This window comes from Conger conger, chromosome 15 (genome assembly GCF_963514075.1).
Source record: "Conger conger chromosome 15, fConCon1.1, whole genome shotgun sequence".
Lineage (NCBI taxonomy): Eukaryota > Metazoa > Chordata > Actinopteri > Anguilliformes > Congridae > Conger > Conger conger.
In genome coordinates this window covers 17,749,261-17,764,141 of record NC_083774.1, presented here as the reverse complement: position 1 = coordinate 17,764,141, position 14,881 = coordinate 17,749,261, and the positions used below count along the sequence as shown (strand labels likewise).

General features: G+C 38.5%; 1 protein-coding gene across 1 annotated transcript; it reads right to left on the bottom strand.

The window, feature by feature from the left end:
• Positions 1–5,547: 5,547 nt before the first annotated feature.
• Positions 5,548–8,004, bottom strand: ciao2b (cytosolic iron-sulfur assembly component 2B). The gene is made up of 5 exons (XM_061221138.1): positions 7,722–8,004; positions 7,459–7,538; positions 6,719–6,844; positions 6,591–6,636; positions 5,548–6,301 (listed from the first exon to the last, which is right to left on the bottom strand). The coding sequence occupies exons 1-5, from the start codon at positions 7,846–7,848 to the stop codon at positions 6,186–6,188; spliced, it is 495 nt and encodes a 164-aa protein (XP_061077122.1). The 5' UTR covers positions 7,849–8,004; the 3' UTR covers positions 5,548–6,185.
• Positions 8,005–14,881: the final 6,877 nt, after the last annotated feature.

Here is a 14,881-nt window from a genome sequence, read left to right as displayed (position 1 = left end):
GGCGCAACCAGGTGGCGCCATCAGGTGGTTGTGAAATCAAGATTCCACTAACGCAACGTTTCGTGCCAAAACCGAAAGATGGTTGTTGTAAAACTTTGATGCTTTCTCAATAGGAATGTGCATGAAAATAAACTACACTTTCCAAAAGACAGATACGAATCTACCGTCATTAAGATATGTTTAATTTTATTTAAAGCAGTTTATTTACTTCCATTTTCTAATAATGTTTATGTGAAAATAGGCAGTCTGAAACGTTGAAAGAGTTTTTTGTAGCCTTCTCCCTTTTGGTGGAAATGAACCATCTTTATTCTGACATCCCTAAGCCCAAAGAAGTAAATCACCCGGTAAAAGTTTAAAAAAAAAAGTAACAAGAATAATCCGAAAGGTTTCCTGGACATTTGCACAGGGCCCTTTTCCTTTTTTATCATTATAAACAGTAAAAATGAAAATAAAAAGCAATCTTGCTTCAAAATGTTATATATTATATTAGATTATATTACATGTCTAACTCTTAACTCACATTTGCTTCTGTTCTCCAATATATTAATTGTAAAGGGCATTTTGACTAGGGGGGGCCATATTTTTGCATACGATTGTATCTGCAGTTGTACAGAACCACCTTGAATAGCCAATATTGCTAGCCAGTGTCTTAAGCTTAAATTGTTTTACTGGTGCTATGCTATTTCGTAACTGAATAGAGAAGTGTAACAAAGTCAAAGCACAAAAATTGTATCCACCATAATAAACATTGGGTTGGACTGAACTTGCAGTATTGGAAAATATGGATTGATTGTTAGTGTCACCAGTGAGACCAACCAACCGAGCTACTGGCAGCTCTGATGGATCCGGTCTGTTCACAGGTAACACAGCCTTCTGGACCCTGCCTGTCAAGGCACAGTAATTCCACATGTAACATGTATTCAAGTCATTTAACAGTGAAGGCAGGCTTCCTTATCCCATCCCCCCATTTTGGGAACATGCATGTTTCTGATGTTTTCTTTTGTGTATCTCCCCAGAAGGAACCTATTGTACACAGTATCACTGCTGTCTCTGTTGTCCCATGCCTTACTAGCTTCATCTGCAATACTTTTTTTTTTACCCAGCAGCTATTTGAATCTATGCTATTGTACCAGCCAAGGGAAGCTCACATTTCCCTGCTGCTGAATTGAATGTAGATGGCCAATGAGGTGAGATTTATCAGGTAAAACAAACTGTACATGGTGCTTGCACCGCAGGCATAGTACTGTGGGAGAATAGGAGCAGTACCATGTCATAATGCTATGCTTATGTAACAATGCCTGAATTGTCCCTGTATTAACTTTAGAACACTCTTCTTTCCATTCTGTTCTGTACCTGCTGAACATGAGTCAAAATGACATATAATACCGTAACATGTAGTAGTTGTTAGCTTCATTGAAAGTACAAAAACGTTGTACAGTGCCTCTGCAGATGTCTGCACTATTGTACTCAGCTGGAGTTGTCAGACAGACAAACCATGGGTACACAATTTCTGTTTCAGAGTACATGTTCACATTGCCTCTTACAGAATAACTATTGCAGTGAAAGGCAGGTCTGGTGTGATGAACATGTGTTGTTTGGAAGGAGAATAGCTGTCCCTCCCCCAGGTTCTGCTGTGCTTTTGCTGTTCATACCCCAAAATAGTGAGTAAGAGCCTGCCTTTTCACATCTACATTAAATATGGTGTTTCCTGGCCATTTTACAGCGTTGTTGGGTTAAGTGTGAACCATTTGCCACTTGGCTAGTTCACTCTGTTCCTTTGTCAAGTCTTTATATTCATGAGGCCTATTTCTACTAACAGTTTTTTGTGATGCTATCATGTGAAAGATCACAGATTGCATTGTATACATCACAGCCTAGCCAAATAGCTGTCAATGGAGAGTCCGACAAGGGGAGTCTCCTGGGACTTTGTTGGCTCCCCTCTAATTTCTGGGGGCCCCTGTCAAAAAGTCCGCCTTCTAATTGAAATCTCCAGTCTAGCAGGATCACCATTAAACCTATACAATCTGCAACCTATCCACATTTAACATGGTAGCAAAAGTGTTCAGCCCCATACCAAAAACCCAAAGGTCTCAGCATGGGAAATCAGCTTTGTACAAATAATATCTCCACAATATGATGCCAATTAAGCAGGAAAAAAACAGTGTATGTACAGGGATGACCAGGACGACATGAGCATGTATTGACCAGTTAGTTAAAGGGAATATTTCCTATGAGGAAGCCCACTGATACATGCCACTGATGCCTGCCTGCAGTCTAGACAGAGAGGCTGGTCAGCACACCATATTGTGTCCCCGGCATAAAACTTTCCCAGCTTTCCCTCCACACGAATCCATTTATTTTATTGTATCATCCTGCAGACAAGGCAAGCATATAGTATATTGTATCAGCAGACTGTGCATCATTTATTTATATTTAACCTCTGGGCTTGCACTGTGGGATGGTTCTTTATTTATTGATGATAGTCTGCTGGAAATAGCAGTCCAGAAATACATTCTCTATTCTTGGTCAGAAAAGAAAACATTATATGGTAACGCAAAACGATCTTTAAACGTGCAAAAAAGAAACTACATTGGAAAAGTATTTTGTTACAGGTCAAAGAAACAGTATCTGCTGTGAATTATTGATGAGGGCCAATGGCAGCAGTTTTTGCGGCTTGAGATTTGTAATTGGAAGAAACCACTGAGAGGGAATAATTAAATATATGCACGTTAATTCTATAATTAACGCGATTGGCCTAACAGATAAAAATCTTAAAATACCCTGACATTCAAGTGTCAATTGACCTTCATACAAAATATAAGACATAAAATGATTCAAACCATCTGAGACTTTCCAAATGTCATTAATGAAGGGCTGTAATTGTGTATGCACCAAACAACAGAGGCAAGCGATTATTTTTCTGGTTTTTGTTCCATCTGAGCTTCATTGCAGTTTGATCAATTACTAAGAGTCTGAGTATTCAGTCTGTGTTCAGTTATACCTTCATGAAGATGTGGGCGTAGATGCAGCAAAACCTGAGAAACATCTTGGGTACACCAGGTCTCTGACAAATTCTCATGCATGTCAAAATGAATGGGCGAATACCCAGAGTACTTACTTATATTACATCTTTTGGAACATTACAAAGAAGAAATAAATGCTTAATGTTTCAGCTTCCTTCACTGCTTGACCCGAACTGGGCCATCCTTTCATCAGGCAACTGCTGCTCCTTCGAACAGGCTGTTTTTGAATGCTAATGTACTTCTCATACTAGATTTATTCCTGAACTGAAGATTGCAATCACAATTGATCCTTGTAACTGTAGGCCTCACTGCAGCAGCAGTATAAAGCCTGCAGATAGAAATGTGCACTGTGGCTTTTCAACTTATTTTAGCTGGCTTTATTACATAATTAGTTCTTAGCTGGGACTAATAATGACAGTCTTGTGAAATGTTAAAACTATGTCAGGGTTGGTCAAAGAGTTTCCCTACCTGTTCAACCCAGAAACAGGCCCTACCTGTTTCTGGATTGCATGCCAACTTCTGCTCCTTGTTATTTAATTAGCCCAACCATTCATGCATACTGCCAAGTGGTTAATTGAAAAATAGTAACTAATGGCATCTATGTGTTGAAATGAAATTATCCATCTATGAGGTTAAATGATCCAAACGTTGTTAGCAGTTGTTTTTTTGTAACATGGAGATGTATGAATATCCATCAAGAACATATACGTTAGAGGTGTGTGGACAGTTTCTCCTTACAAACTTAGACAAAGGCCTTGCTGTTCATCATAAACTGCACTACCACAAAATTTCCAGTAGGGGACAGCAAAATCCACTACCTCATGAATAAGCACACGTGAGGATGATGCAATATCTACTGCTGCGTGAAATATTTGTTTTTCAGATAAGTTAATACTTAACTGTATTTTAAATGCCTGTTTTTTCTATATTTCCTAAAGAATACATTTCCTAATTTTATTTTCATTGGGAATTTGAGAAGCATTCGACTGATATTCTTATTTATTTTTATTATTTATTAAAGTACAATGTATTGCTCCAGGTATTAGAATTATTTATTCTATTAAAAATAACTTTTTTAAAACGTATAGCAGAGGATGGTTTCGATCCATCGACCTCTGGGTTATGGGCCCAGCACGCTTCCGCTGCGCCACTCTGCTCAGCGAACTCAGCGATCGGAAATGAGCCATTTCAACAACAATGGCCAGGGACCAGCATGACACAGTAAATGGCAAACGTGACACTTTAACCTGAAATTTGTTCGATAACACAATGTGGATTTGTTCACATAAATTAAACGCATTTCAAAGGTTGCGATAGCAATTGGCTGTTTCTTTATACATCACAGCTTTTATATGTACACTCAGTGAACACTTTATTAGGTAGACCTATACACCAACTTGTTAATGCTAAAATGTTTTCAGCCGATCATGTGGCAGCAACTAAATGCTTAAAAGCATGCAGACATGGTCAAGAGGTTCAGTTGTTTTTCAGACCAAATGTGAAAATAGGGAATAAGTATGATCACAGTGACTTGGACCATGGAATGATTATCGGTGTCAGACAGGGTGGTTTGAGTTTCTCAGAAACTGCTGATCTCCTTGGATTTTCACACACAACAGTCTCAGAGAATGGTGCGAAAAACAAACATCCAGTGTGTGTAGCAGTTATGGGGGCAAAAACACCTTGTTAATGAAAGTGGTCTGAGGAGAAGGGCCAGACTGGTCGAAGCTGACAGGAAGGTGACAGTAATGCAAAATAACCACACATTACAACAGTGGTATGCAGCAGAGCATCTCCGAAGACACAATGTGTCAAAGTGGATAGGTTACAGAAGCAGAAGATCAATAAGTTTAAAAAATAAGTCTAATGCGTACCTGATAAAGTGCTCACTGAGGGTATATGTGAAGTCGTTTACTTCATTAACTTACTTGGCATCACATTCTCAGAGTCATCCATCTCAATAGGTTTTGAAGAACCAACACATACTGTGTACATATACAGCTACATTCAACATTAAGATATTGATGTACATTTTAGCACCTTTTCAATTAGACCATTACAATTAAGGCTGCCTACCTAAAGCACATAAACATTAAGCATTTGGATACCTGGATTGCAGTGCTCAAAAAAGTACATACAGCATTCTGCCTATTAAAGTATATTATTTGCCTTCATACTGTATATACAGGGTAGGTTGACTTGAGCACGCTGTTAATCTCCCTTCACAAGGAGCCTAATCTGCATGTCTTTGTATTTTGGGAGGAAACCAAAGTACAGAAAGTCCCTGGCTGGAACTTGAACCCAGGACTTTCTTACAGTCCGGCCACAGTGCCACCTTATGATTGTTTCATTAGAGATCCAGCAGATCTTGCATCTGACGTCTTTCAAACAGGATAAAACTGGGCATACATATAGATCTACACTTATGTGCTTGATTAGAGAGTTTACAAAGAACTTTGCACATATGTAGTGTATCACACAAATGCAATTAAATATATTGGCAAAAACAAAACACACAGAATAGGACTGTTTAAAAAGCATGTATTTATTTAAAATGTCTAAAATGACCACTTGTGCATCAGTGCATTTCCAGAATGTAGGCATCAGGGGGACACGGCGGAAAGGTCACTTCTAGACTGTTCCATCACTCCCCACAACGCCCAATACCGGAGACATGTCTGCCTCCCCACTCACCACTCCTCTTTCAAGGTCTTTTTGTTTCAGATTCTGAGAATCTGCCCCTACCCCATCACAAATATGGAAGTGCACTGAAATGACCTCATCAGACCCTTTAATCAATTTGAAAAACACAATGCCAAAGACACCTCCATAAACCTTTAAATGTGGCTAGCAGTGATCTATACAAATACTTGTGATTTGAAACAAGCAGTGATAATAGGTGGTGCAAGAGTAGTTCTCAGCCCATACTGTTATACAGTGTTTTCTTTTACTATTGACAGTTCAGTAGGACAGTGCTGTATACAAGTGTATAACAAATGTAACAACAAGCACAAAGGTTCATGTAAAAACATACTACTGGAATAAAAGTGCACATTATGAATCATTCACCACCATCATGTTCCTCTATAAAACCCATCATGGTCAAGGTCATTCATACCAATAACTATCCATTATCTCTGGAATCTTATGACACTGATTTTATTATGGCATTAAATTTGTTGGAAGTTTGGAAGCCAAGCACTGGTTCACCACCTCCAAGAGTTGAGTGTTCTCCAAAGCTGCAGCCACTCTCTCTTTGTCTGCCAGCTGCTTATTAACTGTAAATATATATATATATATTTCTGTGTCAGTTTGAGTTCTCATTTTGGTAATTATTAACAATAAAATTGTATAATCATAAATAAGATCACCACATTTATTAACGTAAAGTGAAAGACATAAACACTGATGACAAATAGTTTTACACCAACAGACTGTCATGTAGGTAAGATGTTCTGAAGTATTAATGTTGGCCTTACATTAGAATTTTTTATGAAATGCTATGATTCTTTGAGATTAATTTATTTGCCTGAAAATGTGATTGGATGGGTAAGGGAGGCAATTTACCTGCATCCTCAGTGGCATGGGTGCCAGGAGTTATATGCACATCAACCTGAGAAAGACACAAATACAGAAATAACGCAGACTATACTAAATCAAACACATAATCATTGGATATGACACGTTTCACTAACCTTGAATCTGTTGGGTAGGGACCTTAGCAGTTTGACTTTTATAGAAAGACCAATCAGGGTAGCCATGCTACAGTGGGGAATGGTGGGAGTGAATTCCACAATAACCGAACCTTCCGGATCATTAACCTGTTTGATAGAACACACAATTGTTAAGATACCAATAGGCTGCAGCAGGGTACATGCTGGTCCATAACTAAATGGTGTCTCCTGCAAGTGGTTATGGGTATCATTATCATAAAGATTAACTTAGAGCTCTGAAGTTTTATGCATGAGAATCGAATATTGAGGATGACATCATAATCTAACGCATTTCAATGACAGCTATTGTGCGGCGAGTAGTCAGCGTTTTAGACGACGAGTTTAGTAACATTAACCTACCCATATCCCCGGACAGTGGTCCCCAAATTTCGCAGAATTCGCACAATCGTACGCTTTGGAATTTATTAAACGTACCCAATTAATCACATAAACCAGCATTAACATTAGTTTCCGTGGTATGAGCCATCACAAACAATGTTAATACCGATATGTTGTACTGTGTTGGCCATATCATGGGGTTCCAAAGTCTAACCAAAGTTACTGGCTGGTTCTTTTAGACAAGCTAGACAAATTGTTGCGCATGCTATGCAAATTGTTTACGTGTCAGTAATAAGGCAACATGGCCGTTACCCGAAATCTGGGCACAATATTTAATCTTACTACTACACCTGTTAGCTACAAATACACTGGAAAAAACTCACATGGACTCGCACTTGTTCCACAACGTTTAGGTCTTCAAGAGACAGCGGGTGCTCAGGATCATTGATGGATTTGATGAGATGTAACTAACGACAGAAATTAAGGACAAGTAGCTCGCTAACAATGAACCATTGTTACAAATAACTTGATGTTCGGTTCAATACTACGCTTGCAGGAAGCATTGTATAAGAAAACTCAATCTGCGTTTATTTTGCTAACGTTATATTGCAGAAAATGATACATTACAAATTGTAATCAAGGATATCAAAGATTTCCCTGTCGTCAATGGGATCAGCAATGTCTTCGTCCTCTTCCTCTGCAGTCCAAAGTCTTTCTTTTGATCGTTGAAAGATATGCGGGTTCTCGTTGGCTAAATGCGTTACTCCTGACATCTTTAACTGAAAAACGCGCTACGTCTATGTATTAATTTGGTTAAAGTTTCGTGGCCTTAGCTTACTAGCAATGATACCTTGCTAGCTAGCTAGTTGTCTTGTGGCGGAGTTTCTGCAGAGCCCTTATGGCAGTCAAACCGTTAACCTATCGGAGAACAGTACGTCAAAAACAACCTACTTCCGGAGTTAAGTAAAACTATAACATTCATAGTCAGGGTGACTAAGGAGTTCCAATAATTTGGTATTAAATAAGAACTATAAAATGTATTAGAGCCCATGAAAACGTAAATGAAATGGCGACGAGTAACCCATTATTAATTATATTGTTCGTGTTAATAGTAATAAAGATGCCATTGTATGGTGTTCATTCCGTTATTGTAAAAACCAGTCTCATGATGTGATAATAGGCTACAACTCAAAAATAAAACGAGTCGTTGAATGAAGTTTCATTCAGTAGAGACATTTGCCTGCAATGACAGTGAATATGCCTGCATTGTGATCTGTTGCCCATGGCACAAGGATCTTGAGGTCCAAGCCACAAGTTCTGCTCTGTTTTATTCTCACATTAAAAGAAGCACCATGTTCATACCCAAGTATGGGCGGGAAATTAGTTAACTGTAATCAACTGCTCGAATTGAGTCACTTTGAAAAACAGCAGAGCCTGTGGCTGAACATGCTTAATGGTCCTTCCATGACACATTATTAATAATAATTTCTTATTATTAACACACAATAGCCTCTAGAGTTTATTGGTTTCATGAACGTGACATTGAGTTCAGTGTTCTTCAGTGGCCTTTCCAGTCACCAGATCTGAATCCAATAGAATACAATTGGGATGTGGTAGAATGGGAGATTTGCAGCATATATGTGCAGAAATTGTGTGATGCAATCGTGTAAACATGGAACAGAATCGCAAAGGAATGTTTTCAACACTCAAGAATTGAGGCCCTACCCAGTATTAGTATAGTGTTCCTAATAAAGTGCTCAGTGAGTGTATGTCACTTTATACATTTTATGCAATTTTTAATGGTGTTACTCATGGGGCGCAACCGTTTTTCAGTATGATGTGTGATTTCATAGTCTTTTGTAAGACTCTCTGAAATTGCAGGAAATTCAGTCATTTTTTGGGGGGGACACAGCAGCTTTGTTTTGTGTGGCATCGGAGATCAGCAAAACGTAGCTGGAGGGGGGCAAAGCAACCACTGCGGTGATATCACCACTAACTGACATGAAAGGGATTTGAGTGGGAAAGTAAACAAGCCCCCATTCTTCATGTGTGGGTGTGTGTGTGTGTGGGAGTGTGGGGGGGGGGGGGGGGGGGGGTTCCACTTCCTGTTAAGGACAGTCAGAGCAGATATGCAGATATTCAGGATACTACCACTCTTTCCCCCCACAATCAAGATACACAAATAAATATAAACTACAGCAGCAAAGTAATCTGACGTTCTCCTTTCTCAAGAATTTCCAAGAATCTCCATGTTCAGGCTGAAATAAATCCAATGGCTCTGAAAAGACTCCTGTACCAGCATTAATGTATTTCCCCAGACTATTTTGGGAAAGTACAACTATGTTCTACTACTCCCATCTGTACCAGAATCAAATTCCTGTGGATAATGACCCTACATTCCCCCCGCATACTTGCTGGCCTCCAAACTCATAACTCCTCCCCCTTGGCAGTTGACCAAGACTATACTATATGACCAAATGGGGGCAGTGCTTCAATATACTGGCAAACATAATATACAGTAAGATATTGTAGCAGTTTTCATAGAAGCAGTCTCTTATGGTTTTCATTTTAGCCTACCAGCCAGATCAGTTTCCAAATAGTGAAAAATTTCATATACATTCATAAAGTGTGTTTTGGGTGACACAACTATTTTGCTTCATCACCTGTTACCAACCACATTATTTCAGGCACACATAAGGACTTGATTTTAGAGTGATTTTAGAGACCTTGGCCAGAAAAAAGGATACAATTCAAGACAAGTAGTAGTTGTTACTGTATGCATACACAGATACCATTAGCTACAACCCATTTTTATTAAGCATGACAAGTAAGCATATTGTTAAACATTTAATGTCAGTTTAATGTCACAGCAATAGTTGGAGAATCCATGATGAATGGATTCTAGTGCAATGTGTGTGGATCCTAGCTAACCAACCAATTTGCTTCCCTTCGTCACGGATAATGTTTTCAATTCTGTTTCACTGTGCAAACATGTTACCGACCACTGTCCCTCTCTTCATATACAGCAATTAGTGTATAATGTAGTGTATTCAGACTCTACACTACAATCCATGTCATAATCAGGCGAGAGAATCCAGTGTCCATTGTAATACATCCTCATGTGCAAAATGCGCTGTTTATATTAAATTGATATGAAGTGAATCCCAATCACATTAAATCATTATTTTCTTTTGTTTACAGGAAATGGTTTGCAAAATAAAAAAATGACAGATCCGAATCCTGTGTTGTAATGTAATGTAATGTGCTTGTAGCAGTTTTGTGTTAAAGACAGACCTATCCACAGTCTAAATCAACTAATTTAGTCTGGGTAACACCGTGTTATAATAGATTGTTGTGGTTCATTGTATCAGCAACTTGTTCTTACACTTCCTGTTAAGGACAGTCAGATATCAGATATGCAGACATTCAGGACACTACTACCATTTCCCCCGACAATAAAAATAAAGAAATAAAGAAACTATAGCAATAGTCTCATCTGACATTCTCCATTCTCAAAAAGTTCAGGTTGGAATACATCCAAGGGATTTGAAAGGACTTCAGCATTAATGGGAGTTTCCTCGACTATATGTATAACTGCAGCTACATGTGTTCTACAACTCCTTTCCGCACCTGATACCTGTGGACAATGACACTACTCCTCCCCCATATGAAGAATTGAAATATATGTTTTCACAGAAGCAGTTTCTTATGGTTTTCATTTTACTCTGCCGGCAGATCAGTGTTTGGATGGATCAACTAATTCAGTCTGGGTAACACAGTGTTATAATAGGAGATTCATGTAGTTAATTCTATCTGCCACTTGCTAGCCAGGTTTGTTAATAATAAAACGCCCAACTACAAATGGATGATCAAGTGAGGATTTAATTTTCAACAGTATCCCTGACTGTGTTTTGGGTCTTTTTAAATAATTATCAAAAAGTAATCTTTCACAGAAAATATTTCTAAAAGCGAATGCCGATTATGACTACCATGTTGTATGGTATGCATCTCTTTATTATGTTCTTTTAGAATCAAACATTTTTTCCTTCCTGTTGAAGATTGAATGGTATTGTTTACCCATAATGTACAGTACACGGCATTGGTACTGTATGTTATGTCCTGTTTACTGTACATTAAGTATTCTAAGGCTTCAGAAGTATATGGGTTCTTTAATCACCCATTTTTATCCAGCTGTCTGCGTAATCTAGTTGATTAGGTCTAGAATCCCGGGTGCTGAGCATCAGGCCTTAAAAGAGCATTATCCTGTTCACAACCTAGGGTCAAGATAAAGTCCTTATTTATCTGCATTTACAGTGGGATTAGATGTTGTGACGCTTACCCAGCTATTTATCCAATTATGCATGGTAGACCCATGGTGTCAACAGCAGCAATTAAGGTGATCTCACAAAGGTATGCAGGATATAGGTGTGGCTGAAGTTTACTGGGATAAGTGCTAGCCCTGCCCCAGGGATAATGGCCACCATTTTCCTCATTGTGGACTGTGCTGACCTGGGAATCCCAAGCTAATGTACCTCTGCACTCGCTGCCAAACAAAAGAGGTGTCAAAGGAGTTTATTTCCTGTAAACAAACATTCGGGGGCAGAATGGACAGAAGCAATGCACTATGGGGTATGCTGAAGGACAGCTCAGGGTAAACTCCACGCATGGGAGCTCTGCTGCTGCATTTCCAGTGTTGAGTACCTTTATCCCTAGAACAAATGGGTTATGTGATGAGTGATGTTTTGACTGTTTGTCATGTCATTCCCACTGTGTTGGTCATGAGGTAGCCGTTCAGCCCTCCACAACCCCTGGTCCCCACCCCCGAGGGCACACCACTTTGCTAAACCTGTGATTCCAGTTCCCCCTCCTAGAGCAGTGGCAGAACCATTGCTCTGAGAAGCACAGTGCATGAGAAAAAAAATCACAGAAACCCAGGGGTCTTTCTGTTATTGTGCAGGATACAGAACGGTCACACATTCCAGAAAATAAACACTGAACAGGCTACAAGGTCTTGCCTTATTACTGCCTCTGTTTATCGTAAGCATATGTTTGTCTTATGTTTATTTTTGTCTATAACCAAATCCAATCAATCCTGTATATGTGGGGTTTTCTAGAACAAATTGCATAGGACTGGATGTGCTTTTAAGGTAGTTGACATTCAGTCAAGACGACCAATAGATTGTGACATTAAAAAAACATTAACAAAGCGGAGTTAATGGTTTATGCACTTTTGAATTTGAATACTTTACAGAGAACATTTACATGACATTTACATTTGAGTCATTTGGCAGACGCTTTTAATCCAAAGCAATTTACAAGTGCATAGGTTCTTCCACAAGTTAAAGCATCACATCCATAACTAGTAAAATACACATGAAGTGCTGGTCTAAACAAAAAATACAGTCATTGTAAGTGCAAATATTATTATTTTATTAATGCATATAATGAAACTGGAAGGTGAAAATATGATTAAACTGATATTAGCTTGTGTTCAGTATTTGGCTACTGTGCAAATCCAGAACAAGAACTTCTAAAATAAAACATCTTTTGTAACAGGTCATATGATGCGTGGTCAATGGAGGCTTGGAATGTATTGGGATCAAGTAATGCCTGCATTTTAGAGGTTGTGTAAAATATGTAAATCAAAACACCCTTAGAAAATCAATAAACTTACAAACGTATAAATATGTGTTCAGATGTTGTGCAAATAAATAATTCTGTAATGCAGATTAGATAGGATTGGCCAGCTGCAGTTTGGTTGTACATAAGGCAATGTTTGGAACTTACAACACAAAGCACTGATAATGTGCATATTCTGGCAACGTACCATGATCGTACTGCCTAATCCTAGTTTAAAATAAACAGCCATCTCTTCTGGGAGTTACTGGGAAGGGAGTATTGGCTATGGTCACAGACTCTGTTCGCAATGACGTGCTACTACAATGTGTGCTCTACAAATGTTACATGTTTGCCTGTTCTGGGGGAGAGAGGAGAGTAATTGAGAAAAAAAAAATCCCATACCACTGCAAAAGAATGAGAAACAACTTTTCAAGCCTCATTCCCAAGCACATGAATTGAACACCAACATCAACTTGAATACATTGTTTCCTATCTTTATAATGCTGTCGTTTCTAAAAAGACATCCACATTCACAGTAAAAGACACCTGAAATAACAAGGCACCATTTCACCATTGTAATAGTCCAAAGCCAGAGGTTGGGGATGGGCTTCTGAAGATATATATACAGTTCCAGTGACATGTAAGTAAAATATATTTTTTAAATGTGGGGTGGTGCTGTAAGAAACTACTGTTAGTAGTGACACAAAGATGCTTTGAGAGCTGTAGAAACAAAGGCAAACATTTCAACACAGAACTGTTAATACAAACGTAACGGCAGGGCATAAAGATGGCCAAGATTTCTCAGAAGACAATCAACCCACTATCCTCAGAGTCACAAAATGGGCACATGATACAGCCTGTGATTTGATGAGGTCTCACCATGTCATTAGGAGTTTTCTTTTCACAGCTCACAATTATAATTCAGAGACAGCTGCTTATGTTGACTGGGCAGGAACATACCATAACCTAGATATTTCTGAAAATACCAGACAGAGAAGAAAAGACAAAAAAAGGGCACTTTTCTTTTTTTAGGAATTATGTAAATGTAGTTTGTGTGTGCCTCATTTTATAATTGTGGAATGGACACTGTTGGAGTGGTTTCACAGATTCACAAAAATATAGCAATGTGGATATGTAGGCAAATGGATGTCTAGAAGGTCTCTAGAATTGTGAGAGATTATCACAATTTCACAGAACCTGCCATCTTCAAAGCCAATAATCGCCAAATACCATGATTTGTCAAAGCAGTCAGAGCAAATTTAGATTTGCCGTTTTTAAACCTTTTATTTTGTTTGATTCAACACAACATAAGCATCATTATATTTCCAACATAAAATGCATTCAACACAAATGTTACACTCATAAAGACACATTAAATCACAGTGAACTGCAGCATACTGTGGGAACCTCAGAAAGGGCCAGGTGTTGTGTAAGCTGTGAGCTTGGCAGGAAGTGACCATCCCAGTTGGAGTGCCTGTAAACAATAAATTGGAACCAAATGATTGCAAAAATTCTTTGGTATGCTTCTCTTTATGTTCAGATGTTTTTATTTTTTATTTTTCAAACTTTTGATTGGCTGTTTTATATGCCTCTGCTTGTAACCACTGACCTAATTCTGAAATCTAATCTAATTATCTGTGAATGAGCTCATAGCATTTACATAAATGTGGACTGACTGGAAGAGGTAAAGCGAGGGTCACTGTTAATAATCGAAGAATCATGGAGATGGCATAAATCATATTTCAAGTTATTTTTGGACAATAAACATCAGTAGAAAAGCACTTGTATCCAATGTATTATTCAAACATACATAGCGAACCAGCAATGCAGAAGATCATATAGCAAATTAGCTTCATGCAAGGGATGCTGGTATGGTTTGGATGAATTTTTACAGTACTGAATAGGACAGGCTTTAAGATCATGGGTTGTGTAGTCAGAAAACTGAGCTGAATGGTTCCTTTGAGTGTATTTGTATGAAGGAAAGGCATTATATCTCTGTACACATTTCATGACTGTAACCGAAGGAATGTGTGCTAAAGAATAACTAGAAAATGAAACAAACCTAGGCTAAACATTTTGTACTAACAGCCTTTGCCTCTCCCTGTGCTTGGCACAGTGCGACTGCAAGCCAGGACGTACCTAAAGCAGCTTATGACGGTTTGACAGCTCATGTCCTGGGTGGATAAG